We start from the raw sequence: 23,641 nt of genomic DNA, 5'->3' as shown, positions 1-23,641 counted from the left end.
TGTTTATAACTCCTGGGAGGGCTGCAAATGCTTCATGCCTCAGCCTGCAGCTCTCCACCTCGGGGCCAGCCTGGTGGCTCCATGAGGAGCGTTGCAACCTGGACCTGCAGGCCCACGAGCCTCCTCTTGCTTTGGAAGGAAAAAAAAAAAAAAAAAAAAGGCAGATTTAGGGTGTATTGTAGGCATGCCTTAACCACCCCACCTTGAGGACATGATTATCAGTAGCTATAACACAATAATCCACCTCTGCCAGTGCAGAAGGTGTTTCTGTCAAACAATATCAAAAAAGTTAGACTTGTCTGCAACTTCTCTGTCCCAGGGATCTAGAGGAGCTCAGTCCGCAGAGGATTCTCCTATTGCTCCTTAACACTGGGGGAATGAAACGGGGAGAAAATAGGAAGACAGGTTTCCTTTCCACAGCACCACATTCAAATCAGCATTAGCCTCTTCTTTAGGACAGTAGGTGTAACAGGAACTGACAGCCATTAAAGTAGAAAAAGACAACAGAAAAGAACCATCAAGCAGCTTTGTAGATTGTGTTCATGAAAAATACTGGCAAAGCCTCAAACAACTCAGTGGGGAAGAAGGTGCAGAGGAAACCTCAGCCATCCTCTTTAAACACCAACCCCAGGGGAGACCCTAACACATTGCCCTAGACATGTTTATATTTTGATACACAACAAAACACCAACAATTTAAAAGCAGCTTAAAAACTTTAAAAGCCAAGATCCTGAAGCACCTTGCTGCTTCTGGCAGAGCACGTGAGACAGTCTTACTGCTTTTAATCCAGATCTTATCTTCCACTTGAAGTGCAACCACCCATTTCACAGGAATCACAATATACACAAGCTCTGCTCCAGGTAAAGCTGGGGATATTTCAAGTGGCACCTCCAGACACCATTTGGAGAAATAGGCTGTGGTCTACTAGTCAGTAGAAGTGATTTGAAGCTGTTATAAAGTAGTGCAATTTAAAATGAGCCATGGAGGTCAGGGCCTTTGGTTACCTAGGGCCAGAGGGGAAGGTGTGGAGTACAAGGGGGAAAAGACAATTAGTAACACAAGAAGGGATCCTGCGTCCAAGCTGATGTATGACAAATTTATCCCCCCAAAATCCCAGTGCCAGCAGCTAGATAAGGATCAGCTGTCTGTATCCTATCACACCCCACTGTAGGGCCTCTGCCTGAATCGCTGAGTTAGGAGGGAACAGTATCAGGTGTCACACAGAGATGAAAGTTCAAGAGGCTCCCTGAACTCATGGTCTTTGCTTGTAGGACACTGAACACTCAGTCCCTGACGAGCCCCACCTGGGGCGATGCAGCAATCAGCATATTTTTGCCTCTATTTAGAGGTTGTTTCCCTTTACCTGCACCATCCACCTCACCCTGCTACCTGTCTGGAAGAGCAGCAGCACCTCTTACTCCACCAGACCCTGCTATGCAGCCACCCAATCTGCCTTGCTTCTCTTCCTGATCCCAAGCTTCCCCCATCCTGCATCCGAGGCAAGAATCAGCCTCCCTCAGAGCCGTGTTTCCTCAGGGACTCCTTGGCTAGTCTGGTAGTTGTTGGAAGCGGGGAGGGAAGGGGCGGATTTGGGGAAAAGGGGACTGGAATGGCCTTTTGTTTCCTTCTAGTTGGTCAGAGGTTTTTCCCCTCCTTTCAGGGCCTCAGGCTTGTTCCTTGTCCGCCCTCCACAAGCGCTCCTTGACCTCCAAGGGCAGCGTGTTGAACAGGTCCTCCTCCACGACGAGCCCGCTGCGCTTCAGCAGGGGACAGTCCCCCAGCTCCACGGGCAGGCACTCCAGGCGGTTCCCCCGGAGCTCGATCTGCGAGAGGTTCGTCAGCTCCCCGACCCGGGACGGCAGCGACTGCAGCACGTTGTTCCCCAGGTTCAAGGTCCTCAGCTTCTTGCACTGGAAGAGCTCTGGCGGGAGACTCTCAATCTGAGAAAAAAAAGAAATCCAAGTCACCAGCAGATAGGACACACTCACAAGACAGGCCCGCACCATCCTCCAGGGGGGACAAGGCACTGCTTTAGTCATCTGCTTCTTTCTTAAGGGAGATTTCCACCAGGAAGACTATTTAAAAATCACCTATTTAAACAGAAGTCGCTAGTTTAAAAGATAACATGAATTCCTGTTAAGGCCTTTCTATAGTCCACTCCTTTCATGAATTTGAACGAATACAATATGGTTAAGGTTCAATAAACACTAGACTATGAACTAAACGTAACAATTCCGGATATTGTCCTCAATTCAAAGTCTCAACACGAAGGCTATCATTTGTCTTCAAAACCCAGCTGCATCCTTTTATAACTCAAATTATGCATGATAGCAGTTATTGCTAACTTAGACCAAAGTCTATTCTAAATGAGATGGAGTCCAGGGAAATGCCAAGATAATGAGACAAGACCAATTAAAGGCAGTTCAATCATTGTTATTTGCATATCAAGTAATACAAGCAGCAACGTGCAGTCAAAGTGTCACCAGCTCTTGAAAATAATAGTTATTTAAGGGACCAGGATTGGTTTAGGAAGGAAGCAATGTGCTGGGATATGGCTTGCTTCCCAGAACGGTACCCTGATACCAGCCAACACCAGAAGTATCTCTGCTAAAACCCCTCTGCTAGCAGAGGGCAATTAATTGAGATAATTCCTGGCCTTGGAAAACGCCTAGGGTTAATTGTGGCCTGGCCCAGACACCTGTTTCATTGGGTCCTCACTATCTTTTGCTTCAGACCACCCTGTGGCACAGACTGCTCCAGCCTTCCTGTCACGCTGGGGTCTTTGCGGAGAGAAGTGGTTGGTGCCACACTGTGCTGCAGAAAATGGAGCTTTTGCTGGATGAAAAGGAGTTTGAGCAGCTCCACCACCTCAAGACTGCATATTAACCCCCAAGAAACTGTTTTAGGGAGGCTGCCAGAAGACAAGTGGCCCAAAATTATGCGTGTTCTGACAGTATTTCAGAGTCTTTAAAGCTCCCTCCACTTTGCCATCTTCAGAGCTTGCCCACATCAGCCCTACTTCCTTCAGTCATGGATGCATCTTGCCAAATAGCAGGAAGGGTCTTGGATTCTGGCAGTGGTTGCTGGGAGCGTGGAGGCGACTGTGCTGCAGACCCACAGGAAAACAACACAAGCCACTTGTGCAAAGAGCAGCCAGATCTGACACTGGTGCCTTCTGCAACTTCAGGTGATAAACAGACCCCAATAGAAAAATACCACGTTCAAACATTTCTAGCAACAGAGCCTTCCAGGAATTCACAGAATAAGCTTCCATGAGCACAGGCTGTGACACATGGCAGAGGTCTCCTATAATCCCAAATGCAGGAACAAAGATGCAGGGAAAAAAAAAAGATCCACAGTTTGCTTTAAGCAAACCCCACACAAGCCCAGGAGCCACTGCCGCGGTGATCAGACCGCCCTGCACACCAGGCATCTCTTCTAGCTTTCCTCGCCCTCAGATAGGGCAGCTTCTTAACCCACTTGTGATTACCCAAGAAAACCCACAGCCAGAGTTAGGACATATCAAGATGCCACCCTACTAGGCCCTACTCTGGAAGCCAGTGCATTGCACAGCACAAACATTCACCTGACATCCAATTAACAAACCTAGTTTAGTCCACCCTATACCAAATAATGACACCGCTGAAGAGTTTCCCTCTCTCCAAATTCACTCTGGTAGAGCTGAAGTGCTTTAGATTAAAGAATCATTTTTACAAGTCTGCCTATAAGCAGCTTCAAGTGTAAAGTACGTTGAGACTGAACTCACAGATTCCCCACAAGTTAAGTACAATAAACAGACTTGCAAGCAAGATATGCATTGCGTAGATGGCCACTGTTACAGTGGTTGTACATAGCTGGAATAAGTGCACACTACTAAAGACTACAGGTTCACAGAACTCCCTTGTAAGCCTAAAACCAGTGTCCATGCAGAGACTACAAGCTTTCACTGCAGAGAGACAACAAAGGATTTATGAAGCATCCTCCAAAGTGCCACTTAAGCTGTTCTGCTGTTCAGAAGAAACAAAATGGTGTTTGGAAAAATAATTTCCCTGGAACAATTGGGCAACATCTCACCTTAGATAAGCTTTTGTTTCTCTCTGAAGGTGAAACTCAATGCCGAGTATTTCACACTCCCCTTGCAGCATGTTTAATCACACAGATAACAGAAGCGCCAGTTATTTTTACACAAGCAACCGCCGCTCCCTGCGTGCTTACCCTGTTGGCTGTCACAGCCAGGTTCTGCAGGTTTTGCAGCAGTCCAATGTCTGGGGGTATGGAAGTCAAGTTGTTGTGGCTAAGATCTAAATATCGAAGTTTCCGGCAATAAAAGAGCTGGGTGGGGATCTTTTCTATCTTGTTACGATTCAGGTAGAGGCGCTCCAAATTGGTGAGGTTGCCTATCTGGATGGGGATGTAGGCAATGTGGTTGTACCACAATTTAAGGCAAGTGAGACGATGCAAGTGCTGGAAGCTGATGATTTCCTCAATGGTCTTGAGGTTGTTGTCCTTCAAATCTATCTCCTGGAGGTTGTGGAGGCTAAAGATGGAGTGAGGAATGCGCTCCAAGTCACAACGGATCAGTTCCAGCTCCGTCAGGTTGACCATTTTCTTAAGGCTGTTGAGGACAATGAGCTTGGTGCCTTCGTTGTTGATGGATAACTTCTGAAGATGCACGCCAACATCTGTCACCACCTGGGGCAGCTTCGTGAGGTTACTCTTGAGCCTCAACACCTTCAGCCTCTTCAGCTCCCTCAAGCCATCTATCACAATGTACCGGTTGTTTTCAGCACTCAGGTTCCCTGTCAGATGAAGCTCTTCTAGTGTCTTCAGGCTATAAATCCAAAGAGGAATCTCCTTGATGTCTGTGAACTTGATGTGGAGGGATTTCAAATTCTCTCTCAAGAAGGCAAGGGCTGGAGCCTCAATTTTGGCAGCTGTGTGGTAGAGCCACAGCTCCTTAAGGCTAGTGAGCTGGGCAATGCTAGGGGGAATAGTGACATCAGGGATAAGCTCCAGCTTCAAGACCTCCAGCTCGATGAGATCAAAGACTGTGTCAGGAATGCCACTCAGCATGAAGAGATGCAGCTCCAGCTTATCCTGGGAGTTCTTGGTGATCCTCTGGCGCAGCTTCTCCAGAGTCCATTCGTTGTTGAGGTTCAGCTGCCGCAGTTTGTTCTCACTCACTTCTGACAGAAAGACAGCAAAGCGCTTGGAGTACAGCGGGTCATACTGGTCAATCAGATGCAGCATAAAAGCAAAGTCGTTTTTCACATCAGGAATATCACTGTAGCTGCTCTCCTCCCGGATGGACTCAAAGGAATATTTCTTAAGCGATCGCTTCAGCATCCACCAGAGCGTATACATGCAGATCAAGCCATAGCATATTACCAAGCTTATGTAGAAAGATGCCAAAATTTTGAAGAGAGTGGCCAGAGGATGAGCACAGCGGTACATCCGGTAGCCAGTCAAGCTCTCAATGTCCACCTTACAGTCAACATCGAATGTTATGTTGTTGACATAGTAGACAGTATAGCAGATGATCAGAATGAATTTGATCACTTTGATAATGGTTTGTCTCATGTAGAGGCGGTACACGATGTCCCCCTCTTCCACATGTGTGCGGAACTTCTTCACCTTCTCAAATAATGCTTTGGCCTGTTCCCCTTCCTTCTTGTCCAAGACACCCGTCTCGGATCTGTCCACAATGCCTTGCTCAATTCGAGACTTTGTTCTCTGCAGCATGGGAACGGTGGCTTCCACATCCTCACTGACTGTGGAGGATTTCTTGTCCATGGAGCCATTCATTTTCCCAAAGGCTGGTTTGGTATCGCTCTCTTCCACCACCGTCTCGGATAGTGCCCTTGTTGTCCATGGAGAGTCAAAACACTTCAGTAGAATAGACACAAAATGCTCCAGTTTGGAGCTGGTCCTTGGGAACTTGAACCAGAAATTGCTACAAGCCAGGAAAATGAGTGTATGTAGCAGCACTAGGTAGGGAAAATACTTGGCAAACCAGTGAAGGCGGTTCTCATAACACACGGCATCCACATAGTTATACTGGTGCCGGTCCAAATCGTATCGGATCCCTGTAGGCCCTGTGTCAGTAGAGGGAACAAGACTAGAGTTATAGTAGGTACGCTCAGGAATTACAATTGTCCAGCCTCTAACAGAGTCATTGCAAGAGTCTTTGGTCACCCATTTACAGGGCAAACAAATCATTTTGTCCTGGGTGACTTGAAGCGTCCCTCCAAACACAGCAATCATGAGCATCACTATGGAAATGTAGTCCGTGAAGACGTCCCACCATGGCTTCAGGATGCGGTACGCCGGCTGCGTGTCAGCGAAGTAGCGCAGCTCCGTGACTGGAATCATGGCTCACCTGGAAGGAAACCAGAAGACATTACTGACTTAAGCTATTTCTCCACCTTTCAAGAAGGCTCATGCTTTATTAAGTCTGGAACAGCTAGACTGGTATTAGGACAGTGCCAGTTTCAAGTCACTTGGAGATAAAGGAATGAGGCTACCTGGTGAGCAATTTGCTGTAGCTGAGGCTGTGAAGTTTGGTGTTCTTCCCTGTCAGATGAGCTCTGTCACAAGCTATCAGAATTGGCACCTCATCAGCAGCCTGTGGGATAAAAGATATTCACTTAAGAAAAGCCCCCAAGAGACTGGGGGCTTTCCTTACGTAAACTGCCCAGTGAGGCCAGTATTTGGAAGTTTCTCCTGCTATTGTATCCAGGGATTATATTTCAAGGATGGAGTTTGCCAGACTTGTTAGAAAAGACCAAACCCATGCACAACAGAGCACAGTTATCCTGAGCTGCTTACTGTTTTACAGAGATAGAAAAATAATTCCACATTTGAGTTGTTCTCAAGCTGCAGAGGTGAGGAAGATTTACATGCACTATAGCTGCTTTTCCTACAACCGCTTCACCAACACACTTCTTCACATGGAATAAAACAAGCTTTAAAAGAAAACACTAAACACAGCTGCTTGATATGATGGTTCTCAGTTTTGGCTCCCCTCACTCTGCATTAATTCTCCAAGGAGAAAATAGCTACTTGCCCTGTCACAGATTTGATACCAAAATCCTCTAACATCTGCTCTTTACTTTCTTGCTCTTATTTACTTCAGAAATAGAAGGGAGAGATGGAATAAGATTCACTTCCCTCCAACCACTCCCACCTACCAGAGTTCACCTCAGCTGGGATTTAAGCATCACAGGGGAATTCAAGAGGTTCTGGGAAACAGGCAGGACTTGTTTTGACCTTCGGTGATTCAGACTTTTAGACAGATCTCTCAGCAGGTTCTCAGCAAACAGGAGAAAACTCGAACACCTGGCTGATCCACAGATAGCTGAGCTCAAATTTTTCCCCCAAACCTGTCAGGCACCAGATCTTGAAGTCACTGTAACTTCTAATCACAAGTATCACACCACACTTATTAACAAAGTTGAGTAGTAGAACCAGGACTAATCTTTGAGTCATTTTTAGAAGACCCAATTCAATTCTAACAGAGCAGGTGCCACAATAACATCTGTGCAGACAGCACTGCCAAATGTTAGGGGGCTGCAAGCTTTGAAGCAGGTTTTCTACACTGCTGCCTTGTAAGGTTTCCTTGACAAGTAGGGTGCCAGGCTGTTTGCTTTTGTGGAATTTAAGTTTACATTTTAAAAAGCACTTCAAGCAGACAACTGCAAAGGAAGCCCTTCCCAGTCTGAACTCAAAAAGCACCACATTCCCTGGAGGCTAAGAACAGGATTTTGTTCCCTGGTTTGCTGCTGACAACAATAAATGGTAAAATGCCAAGTTGGACTTAGTGCTCCCTGGGAGGGCTGCAAGCAGCTAGAAGGTGGTTGATAGAAAATGACAGTCACCCCCAAAGAAGCATTTGCCTTTTTGCCCATCCAATTCCATTACTATATTAGTCCATTACAAGAGACACACTGGGGCAATTTTCTCCATGCTTTTTCTGGGGAAAGAGGAATTTTGAAAGACAATAGGGCAATATTTTAGAAGTTCAGTAAGACCAGGCATACCAGTAAATACATTTATCAGACAGTAACTCATTCATTCCTGTCACAGGATGCAGAAACAAGGGATGAAAATAGCTGTTACAAGGCACTGTCAGAAGCAACTGCTGTCATGTCCAAACAGAGCTGCAGAGTCCAGTCACTTTGCTATGCAGAACAGGCTGCATCGATCAGATTAGGACAAGAGGATTAAACGTTCACAACAAGAAAGAACAGGCAAAACATCTTCTGAACAGCACCTGAGCTGCTAGAAGCCACAACTTGAAGCTGCTTCTTCAACTCTTTCCTCCTCCTAACCCTACTCTGAGGGAAAAAATACATATTAAATATATTTTCACCTCCTTTCTTTTGTCCAGCTGCTGCTTTTCCCCAGAAACTCTTATTCCTCTTCTTCCCTCTTGTTCTTCATTATTCCCAGGAAAGAAATTTTTGCAGGAGTTAAGCCCTTCACAGTCACCCCCTTGCAGGCTTACAAAATAGAAAAGACCTTTTCAGGCACTGGGGCCTCATAGCTAAGGCCAAGGCCTTCTCAGACCTGAGCTGTTGTTCTCCATTGCTAGTTTTACTGGGTGCAGTAATGCCCTTTCGTCTGACAACTTAACTAGATCAAATTGTTCAGTCCAATTTGTATCTCGAGATAACTAAAAAGGAAACCCACAACAAAGCAGTGCGGCAGGCTCATTCTCCTTATTAACCCAGGCACACAGGGTAGGAAATCTCCCTTTACATTAGGGGCCTACAGGCAAGCTAACAAATCACCCCTCCAGATGCGTTCAGCCTGTCCCACACTGCAGTCTGTTAATGCTCAATGTCAGCAATGAGCCACCAGCAGGGTGGAGCAGGAAGCCTCTGCCTTTCGGGAACAATGACAAGGTCACTGAAGGAAGAGGACAAGCATATCCAAGTCCCCACTCCTCCCAGCAGCAGCGGAGCCGCTGTTCAGGCCACAGATTAAGAGCAGGAAAACTAGGGGTCACCTTGTAGAAGCTCCACCACAGAGCCTCACAAAAGGCTGAGCACAGAAGACATGAAGGAAAAAGGTGAAGTTTGCCAGAGATCTGTGCAGGGACCAGGCTGCAACACTCCAGCTCTCATGTTAAACTGCTAAAGAAATTCCCAGGCAGTAGTATGTTAATGCTGCCCTCACACATCGCAACTGTGCAAGAAATCGTAGCAGTTTCTGTGATGCTTCGGGGTCTCAACAACCTCAGCAGGCAGTGAAGGAGGTTATGGACAGGCACAGACACAGCTGGGAAAGCAGCACTGTGTCAGAATGCACCTGAAGAGCGAGCTGATCTCCTTGACATCCCAAACTGCAGACATTTCCAGTTTACGCTCACTTAGAAATGATTTGTTTACATTGCAGCTAACCATGCCACATGGAAGGCAGTAAAAATGAGCTTCTGAAAGGCTGTTTTGTTCAAGTCTAAAGGGAAGCTGATTTCACTAAATTCCCATAAACTGATAGGTTGAACATCTGTGCCTCAAATCCTGACCCCTCAGAAACATAGTAGTCAGTTTCCCAGCTGCAGCAGTACAATTACAGCAGGTAGGCTCAAGGCATGGCACTCTAAAAAATTGTGTATTTGTGTCAGAGGTGTTTTAGCTTGGCTGTACTACAGTGCTTTCCCAGCTCCCACACAATTCCCAAAGCAGCTCCTCATCCCTCAAGCAAAGAATGACTTAATTCCAAGGGCTCAGCAGCAAAGTGGCACTACTACTTTGAGTGCAATCCTTACCCAACACAGAACATGCCAGGACAGTCTGCAGCAGCAGCATCTCAGAGACTTGTACTAACAGCTGTATGTAAAACTGCACAGAAGGATTGCAAATATACCCACCAACCCAGCCCATAAATATGGCCTTTTAAAGCTTCTGCAATGCCCACATTCTACATCTGGATACTACATAGCTCTTCAGATTCACCTGGATCGAGTTTATATCCCAGCACACACTCCTCTTGCCAGACAGCCTCAGGAACAGCAGTGTCCACTCAGTAAGAACAAGCTGGGCTAGTGTGACCATCACTGCAGCAGCCTGGTGGCCACCCAGCTGGAGGGCCTCACCATTCATGCTACACAGGCCGACACAATAGAAGCAGGGGCAGTTTCAGGCCTACATAACCAGCCTGCCAAACCTACCCAGGCTTCAGCCAACCGTAAGCATCACCAAGTGCTAATGGAAGGTTACACTAGACATCTGGAAGAGAAAAATCATTGTTCATGTTACAATAGGGACAACCTGAGCACACCGTACCTAAATGGTAAAAATCGGTCAGAAACAAGATTGAACATATCTGGCTCCTGAGGACCTCCTACAGCAGCGTTCATCTTGCCAGGTAAAGGATGGCAGAGCCAAGAGCAGCGATCCCTTCCACAAGCTCCAGAAGCCCTGTAATAAATTAAGCTCAAGACCGTAACAGCAAACACTGCAGGAGCACAAACATTCTCTAGTTCAGATAAAGTAATTCCTCTGCCCAAAAGCAACCAAACTAGACAAATGAAGTCTGTGGTTATTAAGACGGCTGAGCTATGCTTGAAATTCCTGTCTGAAATTGCAGATCAACATATCTAGCTAGGGATAAAGTGAACAGAAACATCACTGTTTGGTTCCACTAGATTGTTTGGCAGCTTGACTCATGATTTACTGAATACTTAATCCAGTTTCCTCTCTCCTTCCTTCTGTTGACCCTTGCTATAAACAGAGTTACTGGGAAAACAGGACTACATCAAAGATCTCACAACATGCCCAAAGACATCTTCAGTTTTCATATCTCACAGATTTTCCCCCAGATTAGCCAATTCCTTGTCTTTATGAAGAGTCAGCTTCCAGGGAGGCAATCCTGCAGTGCCATAAGGTAAACAGACAAGGTGGCATTGCAGGTTGGACATTGCAATTCTATTTCCTGCTATAACTATTCTTAGTTCTCTGTGGCTTTCTTCTTGGCTTGTCAGATGAGAAGTGCAATATCACTGACAGAGTTTCTTACCTCTCCTGACAGAAAGGAAATGAGTTGTTCATGTGCTGACAGCATCACAGGCAGACAGGGAAAAGAAAAACCTTGATACTGGTAAAGCTTTAGAGCTCACTATTGACAAGCTATAACATGTTACAAGAAGTCTTCAGTAGAGTACAGCTTCCTTTCTCCAGCATGTTGTCACCTGAAATCCTAAAGGAGGGCAGGACAAAGCTCTTTGTTTCAGCATCAGGAAATAAAAGCTTTGCAGGTTGGCACATGGGCTCTACAACTTCTATATCACCACTATAAAACTTGGAAGGAAAAGGGAAGAAAAAAAAATTTAAAAAGAGACCAAACCACAAAGCTGCTTCCAGGCACCCTTCTGAAAAGCTCCCAAGCACAGGGACAGCCACTGGAAAAGTCCAAGAAGAGAGATGGGATCAAGCTCAGGAACTTTGTCCTTTGCCATTTAGAAGTAAACAGCAAGAAAGTCAGGATCCAGAGTTCCCACCAAATTAGCATTCCTGTATCAGGCTTCCTTCAATAAAATAATCTCTCCTGAGGCATAAAGCATCTTCCAAGACGGAAAACAAAGATGTTAAGTCTAAAGAGTGGATGAAATAGTGGCTGCCAACATCACTTACATTTTTCACTTATGGGACAGCCTGTGAACTCAATGCTGAGAGCAAAACAAGGTGGCTTTCACACAGCCCCACCCAAGCCACAGGACACAGCAGGATGAAGTAAGACTCAGTAATACTGAACAACAATATTTTTATTCAAGCTCATGAAAGGAGCAATCCCACCTACAGTGCGGATAACACTTGCTTAAGACACCCCTCAGTGCACTCTAACTTTCAGGAGCAAGATTTGCAGCCCATCCTTGTCTTAACAGCACAGTGCAGCAGCTCCAGGTTACTGTCACACAAGCAAGCCTGTCCTAGCAAGTACAGGGAAGAACATCTGCACCAGGAGAACAACCTGTGCTGGAGACTTGGCTTGGCCAGCCCCATTTTTTAACTTTTGACAACACTTTTCCCCAGCTGCTAGGAACAGAATGGAGTGGGAAGTTATCCAAATCACTGAAACCTGGAGCAGGGAGCTATGTCAGTGATATAGCTATGTACAAACAAGTGCTATTAGATGACTTGCTACAAAGATGTAAACCAGAGAAAAATGACCCTGTCAGCTTATAAATTATGTACATAGCCACAGGCTTCCAATCCAAAATTAATTTCCTCTTTGCAGTCAAAAGGATGCTTCAAGGACAGGCACTGGAGCTTCTCTTAGGAAAAAAAAAAACATACCTGCCTCATTCCAACAGGACACTAACACTTCCTTTTATTGACTAATCTTAAGTGATTGAATTAACCATTAGTAACTACTTAAGCTAAAAGACAACAGCATTAACTTGGAATAACCAGAACAGCCCTTCCTTGGGTCCTGGGGCAGACTGTTCAGCACTAAATTCCAACATTAAGAACAATCATACAGGAAAAGGTAAACTGTTTTCTGCTTATATTTTGTGCACATTGAGCCTCTGAGAATTAAAATAATCCTTGCTTCAGGGCTTTTATTCACTTTCAATCTAATGTCTTGATTTCTTAATCTCTCATTTCATACTTTAAGGTCTGTACTGTCTGTCCTTTCTCTTTGGAAAGAGTTGTTTACCTTTCCTTATTTCTCTCACTTCTCTCAGCTGCATCTTCTTTCATCTTAACCAACTCATCATTCAGGTGTTGCCACAGTTGTTTTCAAGCTTGATAAGACACCAGCTATCAGCACAGCAATATTTGCCTCAGCCTGCCAAGGAAAAGAAATAAGTACATGTTCACCTACTCATCCCCACCCCAAAAGCCTTGCACCTTCAGGACCAGAAGCTCCAAAGCAGTGATATGTAGAGTATTCTAAAAGCAGTAACTAATTTCCAGGTCAGAATATTTTCTGGCTGCCTTCACTGGTTAATAAGGAATAGACCACCTAAGGTTTGATCAACCAGAGCTGATCTAGACTCTAAAGGAAAGCCAGATAATGAGTGCAGCACCATAGCTTTACTGTGCACAAAGGTAGACTGTAGCTAGAGAAGCAGCTTGCAGATTTGTCACAAAGGAGGAGCTGTGTGAATTGCCACAGCAATTCTATATCAAACATTAACAATGCTTAGTACACAAGGAGAAAGAAGCACTATTATTTTGGCAAGGAGGTCATGACTGAATAGCTTTGAATCTCAAATATAGCTTGGTAGCAGCAAGAGTCATGTAAAACACAGCTACATCAACTGAACTTCAAGTTACAATACAAAAAAAACACACACACCATCAACAGCTTAAGCTACTTGGAGGCTTTTAGGATAGCCTCTTTAAAGGAGGTAAGGGTAAGCAGTTAAGCTCTTGTTTAGTAGTGTGTGTAACAGATTAATTCTCAAAACACTTGGAAACACACAGGCAGGAGGCTTGCTAATTGCAACCAAGCACATTTTCATCATTACCAAAACAATAGCTAAACATGCCCTGTATTACAGAGCTCCACACAACATGTAAGTCTCTGCTCTACCACCCTTCTGCCATTGCTACTCTGTTCTAGATAGGAGTTGGGCTCAGTTCAACACCAGAACTTTCACTTCCTTTTTAAATACGCCACAAGAAAATCCTCCCCCAAAATGTAGAAAAGTTAAGTGTCTGTCATTAAGCCTGCTCTGATCATACAGTAACTTACACATCTAACCTCTGCTGCCTATATAAAAAAACAACACACCACAGGACATCTCTCCTCCAGCATTTCCTAGAATGTAATTAGCTCAAAGGATTCAGCAAGTCATAACTGGAAGGCTTCAGGTACTCCTCATTTCAAAATGAAATATTGGCTTTTAACACTCAACTTTTGCTCTATTTTAAGGAACTGTTTATACACTCTATCTTTGACCTAAAGAAATAAAATCAAGGTTTTTTCAGATCGATAAGGAACACAAAGAATCGATGAACTACTAGAACATCAAGCAGCACATCAGTTTTACAAGTCTTAGGGATAGTTATATTCTGGAATCGACATACTGCACACCTTTAGCTGCTCATAATATAGCCAATCTAGACAACACTTTTCACATTAAGCAATGAGCAGGGAATTCTGCAATACCATTTATCACTATCCTAATAGAAAACTAGGGAGAAATGGAGTTTCCTGAAACTGGTTTCTGACATTGCCCAAGCGACACCCACACAGGAGATTAGTCAGTGCATTCCTTTAAGGGCATGATGAAAAAATTGTTTAGGAGCTGCCTATACAACAATGCAAGTGTGCTGCCAGGAAAGGAAGAGCATTATCAAACCAAAGCCTGTTTGCTACATATCAGCTACACTCTTCTACACAGCAGTCACAAGCTCATCCACTGGGCTGCAGAGAGCTTTCACCTACCTACCATTTAGTGCAGTAAGACCAGGTCTGTGTGTTTATGTGGCCATAAGTTAGACGTATGTGCAAATGTCAATGCTAAGTGCTACTTTGGACAGTACCTTAACTCTACCTCATCCCCAAATCTTCAAGCAGCAGCTAAGTATTACAGATTTAGCCTACTAAAACTCTCGCACATCATTCTCCAACCAGCTGCTTCTCCTCTTTGCTCCTTATCAATCATCTCGTCGCTGCCTTGTGCTTTGTAACTGTGTTCAAGGATCACCTGCAGATGCTCTGGCTTCCTCGCTCAGGAGCCGGCCCGCAGCCTTACCCTGCAGCTGGGTTTTGCTATCTGCACTTCAGGCCTCTGAGCTGGAAGAGGGTGATGTCCCCACGCGCTGGATCCTGAGCGGGTGCTGAAGCGCTGCACTTCCCACACGCCATGGGAACAGCTTCCCTGAAGTGAAACAGAAGTCATCAGCAAAAACAGGACAGTCAAAGTTCAAACAGGCCATATTACGTACGAGCTTTTATTTTCCCTCTTGGATGCCAGCATAGGAAAACAGAGAAGGAAGATCCAGGAGAGCTCCCTGCTATGCAGCAGGGGACTGCAGGACTTCAGGGAGCGTGTGGTGAAGAGGAGGGAAAGCCGCACAGGAGAAGGAAGAGCCACAGTGGAAAAACACTGATGATGATGAGAAGATGCTGCATCCAAGAGCACGTTCCTCCTCACGGCCAAGCCACCCCCAGGGCTGCGGGGCTTCAGAGGGACCCCGGGCTCTTAGACTGGGCTGCTCTGTGACAACGTGTGGCCAAGGCCACCGCTTGGCTGAGGGAGAGGAGCCCCTGAGCGCTGCTCTCCTCTGCAGGGGCAGCTGCAGCCACAGCACCCCGGCCCTGTCCCTGGGTCCTCTCAGGTGTTGTGGGGGAAAAAAAAAAAAAAAAAAAAAAAAAACACATAAAATAGGCGGGAAAAAAAAAGGGAAAAAAAGGGGGGCACTCTCTATTGGAAGAGGAGAGGAAAAAATAATAAGATAAAGAACAGGAAAGCGCGAGCAAACTCTGCTCGCAGCACAAGCCCGCCGCGGGGCTCGGCAGCCCGGAGCGGGGGACAGGGGCGGCCCTGCCCGGCCCCACCGCAGAGGGGACCGCGCTCGTTCCCCTGCCCGGCCCCAGCCGCCCGCAGCCCCGCCGGAGCCGAACTGCGGCCCCGTTAGTTTGCAACCCCCGTCCCCGCCCGCACCTCAGGGCTGCGCCCGCCGCCCCGCCGGGGGACACGTCCCGCCGCCGCAGAGGGCAGCACGGCTGGAGGTGCCCGCAGTGCCGCAGCACCCACCCCGCCGGGCCGCGTCACCGGGGCCGCGACCACCGGCACCGCCGCCCGCGCCCACCTGGTCGCGCCGCCGCCCGTCCCGGCCACCTCCCTCCTTCACAGCGGCCCCGGCGCCTTTTGTTCGGCCCCGGCCGCCCCGCCGCGGCCCCACCCCGGAACTGACGTCACCCGCCCGGGATGGCGGCCATGAGCCGGCCCGCCTCCCGCCGCTAGTGAGGGGAGTTCGCAGGGGCCGCCATGTTGGGCATGGGCGTCGCCATCTTTGTGCAGGGCGCAACCAGCGGCGCGCGCGCCCAGCAGGGCCGGTATTTATGGTGGCGGAGGGCGGGGGGGGGGGGAGTGGGCGGGGGTTGATGGCTGTGGCGCCATCTTTGTGCCGGGTAAGGTGCAAAATGGTGTCTTAAAGGCGCCGCCACCCTTCGTGCTGCAGTCTCAGGGGGGCCTGTGTGGCTCCTCCTGCTGTGGTGGGACAGGTATATATGGGAGTCGCAAAAGCCTGTTTCTTTCAATAATAATAATAAAAAAGATTCCACTCTTCAATAAGATTTATTATGTATGTAATTATACATTAAATACATGTCCCTTGTGTACACATGCTGACCACTGCAACCTCACTTTGCTGCGTTTTTTTCCCCTTAAAAACCAACGCACTCACATTTTTTCAAAGTGTTTTGTAAACACCATTCTGTTTTGCCTGGCACATGCTTGCCAAGCTGGGGCTGCTCAAAAACCTCAGCATTTCGCTGCCTCACACGCTGGGAACGGTGACATGACTGCACCAGGAGGCTGCATCCAGCAGCAGAAATATATTTGAGGTATCCGAAACACTAGCTGATCCATGAGGGTCATATTCCTTTGGCTGACTTGCCCAAGAGCAGCATTGCTCTAAACCAAATCATCGCGGATCAATGGCGCCCCATCCCTCCCATTTTCCCTGCCCTCTTCCATGCTTCCTTGCAGTGCCCCTTGCAATCGCACCCTGCGCTTGGCCTGTTCAGCCGGGATGAGGAGGCCACGCAGGACGGCTGGAGGGATAACTTCTCCTTCCAAGCCCTTAGCAAGTGTTTGCGTGAGATAGATGTTTACAAGCAAAGGGTAATTTACGTCTGCTCCCGGTGAAATCTTAGTCACGACGGGGATGCCGCAGGCCTGCGACAGGTCGGGAGCCCTCAGCACAGCGGATATCCGCTGAATCCTTTCCCCATGGCTCACTTTTTCCTACTGCAAGAGGGAGATGGGAGTTACTCACTGCCCCTGACGCCTGATTCATCAGCACACGTAAAGCCCCGCGCAAAGGGGAGCGGGAAGCAAGAGGAGGCCAGCGTGGCCGTCCTCAACCTCCAGCGACGCTAACAAGGAGGCTGCACCCGCAGCCCCGTCCTGGCAGCCCTCAGCAGGGCGGCATCTCAGAGAGAGCCCAGCAAAATGCCTGGCGGCTGCGTGAAGAGGGGAGTCTGCCTCAGCCGTGCCGGGTGATCCCAGCCGCCCTGCCGCAACGATCCCGCTGCCACCCGGCCACAACGATCCCGCTGTAATTACGCTGCTGCGCGTCTGCATCTGAGCGATATGCGGCGATACTTGGGCAACCAAGACACGTTCGCTTTAAAATGAAGCGGCTCCTCCCAGGAAGTCAGCGGAGCGGGGAAGCCGCTCGGATGCGCAGGGACATGGATGCCAAGGGACCCGTGCTGGACTCCTGCAGCCTAAAGCGGAGCGGCCCCACCGGGTGTAAGTCGGGTCCCCCCATCACCGTCCCTCCGAGGCGTCGCGGCAAGGGGCGCCCGGCCGCTCCACATCCACCCTCCTGCTCTGGCAAGGCCCAAGGGACCGTCCCGCGAGGTGACCTTATGTCTGGCACCTCTAAACCCCTCAGTGTCCCGTCCCAGCGCTGCCCAGCGCAAGCCCTGGGACACGTCTCAGCCCGGCTCCTTCGCCCGCTGCAACACGGTGAAGTCCTGTTTGCCCCCCAGTCCCTTTGGTTTTCCTTAAATTGTTTTTTTTTTCCTGAGTAAAGAAATGCAAAAGACCACCCATCGCAGCTGATACCAACTTTGCACTTCTGTCAGGAAAAGCATCAAATGCAAAACATGCAATTTTTTTAACTGAGGCTTTGCTTGGTGCCTGTGTTGTGCAACGATCATCTCACCCCGCTGTTCTGTGTCGGGGGAAACGCAGGTCCGTGTCCGTCGGAGTGAGGCAGTGGGAGCCGTGGCATGATCCGGAGAGCGGTGCCGTCCCTGCGCCACGTCCTGCTGGAGAGGGCGAACGGTGGCGGACGCAGCTTGTGCTTCAGCAAGGTAATGAAACGGGCCTGGCCGTCACCCTGGTCCCTGGTGCCCCATTCAAGCGCTGGCAGTGCAGGGAGCAGAATTGCACTGCGGGAAACAGCCACCTCCATGCCTGGTTATTTCCAAGTATCCTGTGCAAAGGGAACATCTCATAAGCAGGAGAATATGTGTTATACAGGAAAAAAAAAAAAAAAAAGTGGCAGCTGCTCGCTGCCAGGCAAAGTGCACCTGGACAAACACACTAGTTCTGGGGAGCCCAAGGGGCTGGAAGAGGTTCACAGATAGAGTGACCTCAACCCCGTGTCACTTCTAGCCACGCACAGGGACCTCGGCCAAGATTGGGACCAATGGGTGTCAGCAGAAGAAAGTTTTGGGTATTTTCTTTCCTGAAAGGGTTGGATCAGGCAGGATCCTTCCTGGAAACTTGAAATTTCTGGGCTTAAGGCACCTTGTTCTCAGCCACCCTGTCAGACGTGATGCTGTTGGACACCTTGACCTGCGGCCGGCAGCAACGTCCCCACAAGTGGACAGGGCTCTAGAGCTATTAATATTTAACCTCCAACTTTCTTATACTGCTTAAGTCATTAACCCAGCTGTGCCCAACAGCATCAGCACAGGCACCAGGTCCTGCTGAGCGCAGGATCCTTGAGCTTGTGCAGAAAGAGCAAACGTGGGGGCTGCCCCATCCCTCCAGGCGCCGTCTTGACTCCTGCCTGCCCTTGGCACCGAGCCCGGCGCCGCGGGTGAGCTCAGAGTCCACCACTGTGTGTGGGGACGCGGGATCCAGCCGCGACTCGTTGCAAAACCCTTAGCAAGGGCTGAGGTGAGAGAGAAAGTTGAAGACCTCGGAGCAAAAATAGCAGCAGGGCATTCCCAACGGGAACAAGCAGGTAAGCAGGGTGCCCCGAGGCCGCGGGACAGCAGACCCCGTATCCTCCGACCTTCCCTGGCGGGAAGCTGGAAGCAGAGCACAGGGCTCCCTCCCGCACGCCCAGCTCCTCGTTTCGCACCGCGGACACCGTCAGGCGCCTCCTCTTCCCTGTTCACACGCACGGTGTCTGCTGTGGTGGGGACGGTTTGCTCCGCTCATTGCAGCACGGATGCCACCCGTGAGCCTCACGATGGCTTTTCTCACTGTGTTGACCACAGCATGGCCCTGGTTCCCAGGCCCCTCACCACCTAATCCTCTCATCTGCTGCTGAGTTGTTAAATTGTCATCCTCATGACTAAGCCCCTCTCCAGCACTGGTGCTTTCTTCCCAGCGTGTCCCTCCCAAGTGGAAGAGGCGTTTGCTCTGCTCAGGTGCCGTGAACTTCAGAGACCTGCATTTAGTTTGGGATCCAGAGCACTTACTTTCACCAGGGGGAAGAAGGAGCAAATCAGAGCATCTTGGAATAAAAAGTCAGTTCTTGTAGGGAAATGGGATGTGCACTGCAGAGAACAAGGAGGTCCTTTTGAAGCAGAAAAAAAGAGTCACTAAGGAAGGTGAAGGCCTGAGGTCTGGAATTGATGCTCTGGCTGAGTCTCTTTGACCCTGGCACCATCTGGAAAGGAGGTTTAAGGCACTGCTGGGTACCCGGTCAGTGTGCACGCTCCTGTTGTTCTCCTGCTTTCCAAATTCTTGTTGAAACCTGTAAACAGAGCAGCCTTCTCTGCCAGCTCTGGTCTTTTTGCTTGTTCTCAAAATCCACTCCAAGCTCCTCCTGGAGGCTGCTGCCTCGTCACGGCGCTCCAGGACCAGGCTGCACCGACCTGTGAAGCGATATTGAAGGGCTCATCTTCCAGGCCGCAGGGAAAACCGGTCCCGCGGAGACCACAACCCCTCTGGACACAGTCCTGCTGCCATCGATGACGACTTCAAACTCTCTCTCTCTCTGTGTTTGCAGGCAAAAATGTCGAGGCCGGTGCAAGCTCGGAGGCTGGAGGGAGTGGATCAGAACATCTGGTGAGTTGACCCGCTGCCCCTGGTCATGTCCCCTGCGAGGGGAGCCCCTGCCAGCGCCGGCGCTCTCGCCCTTTCCTCTCCGCAGGGTGGAGTTCGTGAAGCTGGCGGCCACCTACGCCACCGTGAACCTGGGCCAGGGCTTCCCCGACTTCCCCCCGCCGGCCTTCCTGAGGGAGGCGTTCGTGAGGGCCGTCGGCGGCGACAACCACATGCTGCACCAGTACACCCGGGCCTTCGTGCGTGGCGCTCCCGGCCCGTGCTCGCGTGGGCGCCTGGGCTGTCTCCAGCCTGGAGCCCCCAACCTCCCTGCTGGGGAGTGGATAGTCCCAGATCCCACGTGCTGGGGATGGGGAGCTGGAAAAGGGTGGCAGGAACATCCTCCGGCTCTGTGCACAGCTGGTGGCCCCCAAGCAAATCCCAGCTGCAGCCCCAAGTGCACGGGAATGCATCCGCAAGGCACCAGAGGTGTCCAGGCTGGAGGACACCCCAGGCGCTCAGCAATGGGGCACTCGCTGCCCAAACCCCTCCAAAGGGCCTGTCCGTGTGCCCCAAGCCCAGCCAGCCCCTCTTGCCCCCCAGGGCCACCCTCCGCTGGTGAAGATCCTAGCCGAGTTTTTTGGGAAGCTGCTTGGGCAGGAGCTGGACCCTTTGGACAACGTGATGGTGACCGTGGGGGCCTACCAGGCCCTTTTCTGCTGCTTCCAGGCCCTTGTGGACGAAGGCGATGAGGTGAGGGAGGATTTGGGCTTGCTGCATGGGCAGCCTTTGCCCCAGAGAGCCCCTCCTGGCCCTGGCTCTGCTTGGGGCTGCGGGTGGGTTTTCAGAATCCTTCTGCAGAACACAGAAGGTTTAGCATATCCTCATCATTCCTCCCTGTTACTGTAGTGCAGGAGCTCCCTTTTTCCAGGAATTCAGGGATTAAAATTGCCTGGCCCTGCCATCCCACTAGGGCTGAGCGGGCCCAGGAGGGCACTGAGATGCCTCTTCCCCCAGGTGATAATCATCGAGCCCTTCTTCGACTGCTACGAGCCCATGGTGAAGATGGCCGGTGGGACGCCCGTGTTCGTCCCGCTGAGACCGGTGAGCGGGTCGGAGCGGAGCCGCCGAGGCGAGGAGCAGAGCGGCCCAGCTGGGCCCGGAGCCGCTTGCAGAAACCACCATTTCCCCTCCATGCTCTCCAGAAAGCGCCGGGAGCTGGAAAACCGATGTCCAGCGCGGACTGGCAGCTGGACCCGGCCGAACTGGCTTCCAAGTTTGGTGAGCGGACTAAAGCCCTCGTCCTGAACTCGCCCAACAACCCGCTGGGCAAGGTGAGGCCGGGGGCTCCAGGACGCTCGCGGGTGTGGGGTGCACGGTGCTCTCCTGGGCACGAAGCCTGGTCCTGCCAGGCTTTGCCCCAGGAGATGGTTCTGGCCGTGTGTGTCCCCATCCCACGATGTCCCCTGCCCCGTGCAGGTGTTCAGCCGGGAGGAGCTGCAGCTCATTGCGGAGCTGTGTGTAAAGCATGATGTCCTGTGCATCAGCGACGAAGTGTACGAGTGGCTGGTCTACGATGGGAAGGAGCACGTCCGCATCGGTACGTCCTCATGAGCCCAGGTGGCCCCACCAGGTCCCCGTCCCCTTGTGGCCCCTGTCACCCTGTCCTAGACTCCCTTGGCCTCCAAACTGGGTCTTAAACTTGAGCCCCACCTTCCAGAGCCAGGGAAAAAGGGAGCTGGTGTCAGTGTGACACATCCAGAGTGCAGAACCCTGTGGCCCCAGTGACATTTTTGTAAAACCACATTATTTTTTGTGAACATCTCTATTTTGGGACCTCCATTTCAGCGTGATTGAGGCCCATTCTTCCTGTTGCAGTAGGAGCAGGAGGGTGATGGTGCTCGGCACATCGCCGGACTTGCCACACAGTTATCGAGATGTTCAGCTGCAGAAAGTTACTTTGGAAAAACCCCTCCGCTTGCTCGCGATGCGCTTGGAGGCTGTGGAGGGCAGCGAGCCCCCAACATGGCGCTGAGGCAGCGCAAATGCAACCGCCCTGAGCTCTGCCCTCACTTTTTCTCCCCTTTTTCCCTGCCAGCCAGCCTGCCGGGCATGTGGGAACGCACCATCAGCATCGGCAGCGCCGGGAAAACCTTCAGCGCCACGGGATGGAAGGTGAGTGCCCCTCATGGCGCTGGTGAGCAGCCAAGCACGTAGCTTCTCCGTGACTCAGTGCCTTCCTCCTCGTCCTCGTCCTCGGCCGGGCAGGTGGGCTGGACGGTGGGGCCGCCGCGGCTGCTGCAGCACCTGCGCACGGTGCACCAGAACAGCGTCTACCACTGCGCCACGGCCGCCCAGGTAGGGAGCCCACGGGGCGCCCGGCGCTCGCCGTGGGGACGTCCCCAAGGGCGCAGGGCCGCCACGCACCTCGCTGCCCGCAGGAGGCCGTGGCCATGGGTTTCCGCTGGGAGCTGGAGCGCCGGGAGCGAGCGGACAGCTACTTCGCCCAGCTGGCGCGGGAGATGCAGGGCAAGAGGGACCGGCTGATGCGGAGCCTGGAGGCCGCCGGCATGACGCCCATCGTCCCCGAGGGCACCTACTTCTTGGTGGCAGACGTGTCCGCCTTCGGTGAGTCACCCTGGTCACGGTGGGGAGAGCGGGGCGCCCGCCGTGGGGTTCAACAGGGCGCTGGCCGAGCTTCCAGCTTCTCCTCCATCCCCAGCATCTGACGTCCCCGAGGCCCCCGGCTCCGACGAGCCCTTCGACTCCCGCTTCGCCAAGTGGATGGTCAAGAACAAGGTAAACTGAGGCTCTCTGCATTGGCCTGGCCCATCGGCAAGGAGAGGCCGTGACGACACGTTGTTCTTTGTCCCTGCTCCTGGCCAGGGCCTGGCCGCTATCCCACTCTCCGCTTTCTACTCGGGGCCGCACAAGAACGACTATGGCCGCTTCATCCGCTTCTGCTTTGCCAAGGTAAGCCAGGCCCTGGGATGCGTGGACTACGGGGGAGAGGTGGCTGCTCTGTCCTGAGTGCAGGGCGTTTGTGGTGTTTTGGGATAAAACTAGGGTGCTTGGGTAAACAAGGGAAGGGGAGCTGGCTGGGAGCCACTGGCCGTGTCCATCCAGGAGGAAGCCACCCTGGAGGCAGCAAACGATATCCTGCAAAAATGGAAACGGGAGAAAGCTGCTCCCTGAAGGCTGTGGGCAGCGGTGCCGGCTCTGCTCCGACCCCATCCGCCGCATCCCCCTCTCCTTCCTGGCCCTGCGGACTTTGCATCGCCCCCATGTCTGCGCGTGCAGGCCCGCTCTCTGTCAGGGCAGGGAGCGGGGTTGCCAGATGTGGAGGGGAGGAAGGGGGACACGCGGTGCGCGCCCAGCTGGGCTGAGTCGAGCCAGAGCGGCTCAGGGATGTGGCTCCTGCTCGTGCCCACGCTGAACTGCAATGCGAACTGGAATGGGAGCTGCAACGGGAGCAGCAACAGGAGCAGCGACGGGAGCAGCCCTCCGGCAGGGCATCCTGCTTTCAGCCTGGAGAGAGACGTGAAACGGCACCTTCGCTCCTGCACAAGCTGCTTGTAAGCGATGGCGCAATGAGGATTTGTAGTGATTAAACTATTAAAGTGGGATTACTTCTGTTATGGAGGAGTAAGTGTCTCTCCCTCATGATGGAGCTGGTGGGGATTGGCACCGCTGTTTCTCCAGAGCCGCAGCTGCACC

The 23,641-nt window shown here is 50.9% G+C and overlaps 2 protein-coding genes across 2 annotated transcripts; one reads left to right on the top strand and one right to left on the bottom strand.

The window, feature by feature from the left end:
- Positions 1-1,450: 1,450 nt before the first annotated feature.
- Positions 1,451-15,897, bottom strand: LRRC8A (leucine rich repeat containing 8 VRAC subunit A). Its single transcript, XM_088525220.1, has 4 exons — positions 15,879-15,897; positions 14,714-14,839; positions 4,216-6,379; positions 1,451-1,940 (listed from the first exon to the last, which is right to left on the bottom strand). Exons 3-4 carry the CDS (start codon positions 6,370-6,372, stop codon positions 1,665-1,667), a joined length of 2,433 nt encoding a protein of 810 aa, XP_088381346.1. The 5' UTR covers positions 6,373-6,379; positions 14,714-14,839; positions 15,879-15,897; the 3' UTR covers positions 1,451-1,664.
- A 2,026-nt stretch (positions 15,898-17,923) lies between these two features.
- On the top strand, positions 17,924-23,215 carry KYAT1 (kynurenine aminotransferase 1). The gene is made up of 13 exons (XM_088525217.1): positions 17,924-18,012; positions 19,890-19,948; positions 20,034-20,184; positions 20,528-20,677; positions 20,942-21,028; positions 21,130-21,258; positions 21,404-21,524; positions 22,023-22,099; positions 22,193-22,282; positions 22,366-22,552; positions 22,647-22,723; positions 22,811-22,897; positions 23,051-23,215. Exons 1-13 carry the CDS (start codon positions 17,929-17,931, stop codon positions 23,117-23,119), a joined length of 1,368 nt encoding a protein of 455 aa, XP_088381343.1. The 5' UTR covers positions 17,924-17,928; the 3' UTR covers positions 23,120-23,215.
- Positions 23,216-23,641: the final 426 nt, after the last annotated feature.

The sequence above is a fragment of the Tinamus guttatus genome, unplaced genomic scaffold, assembly GCF_059628265.1.
Source record: "Tinamus guttatus ecotype Peru unplaced genomic scaffold, ASM5962826v1 Tinamus_guttatus_pri_ptg000226l, whole genome shotgun sequence".
NCBI lineage: Eukaryota > Metazoa > Chordata > Aves > Tinamiformes > Tinamidae > Tinamus > Tinamus guttatus.
Note: the sequence above shows the minus strand (reverse complement) of the source record. Positions and strands in the feature narration are given on the sequence as shown.

Bases quoted from the DNA above. Each gene is read 5' to 3' on its own strand.
- LRRC8A (XM_088525220.1), bottom strand. From the start codon at position 6,372: ATGATTCCAGTCACGGAGCTGCGCTACTTCGCTGACACGCAGCCGGCG. The intron at 1,941-4,215 runs GTAAGCACGCAG...TTTTTTTCTCAG, and splicing joins TGGCTGTGACAGCCAACAGG to ATTGAGAGTCTCCCGCCAGA.
- KYAT1 (XM_088525217.1), top strand. From the start codon at position 17,929: ATGATCCGGAGAGCGGTGCCGTCCCTGCGCCACGTCCTGCTGGAGAGG. The intron at 22,283-22,365 runs GTAGGGAGCCCA...CGCTGCCCGCAG, and splicing joins ACTGCGCCACGGCCGCCCAG to GAGGCCGTGGCCATGGGTTT. The intron at 22,553-22,646 runs GTGAGTCACCCT...CTCCATCCCCAG, and splicing joins GGCAGACGTGTCCGCCTTCG to CATCTGACGTCCCCGAGGCC.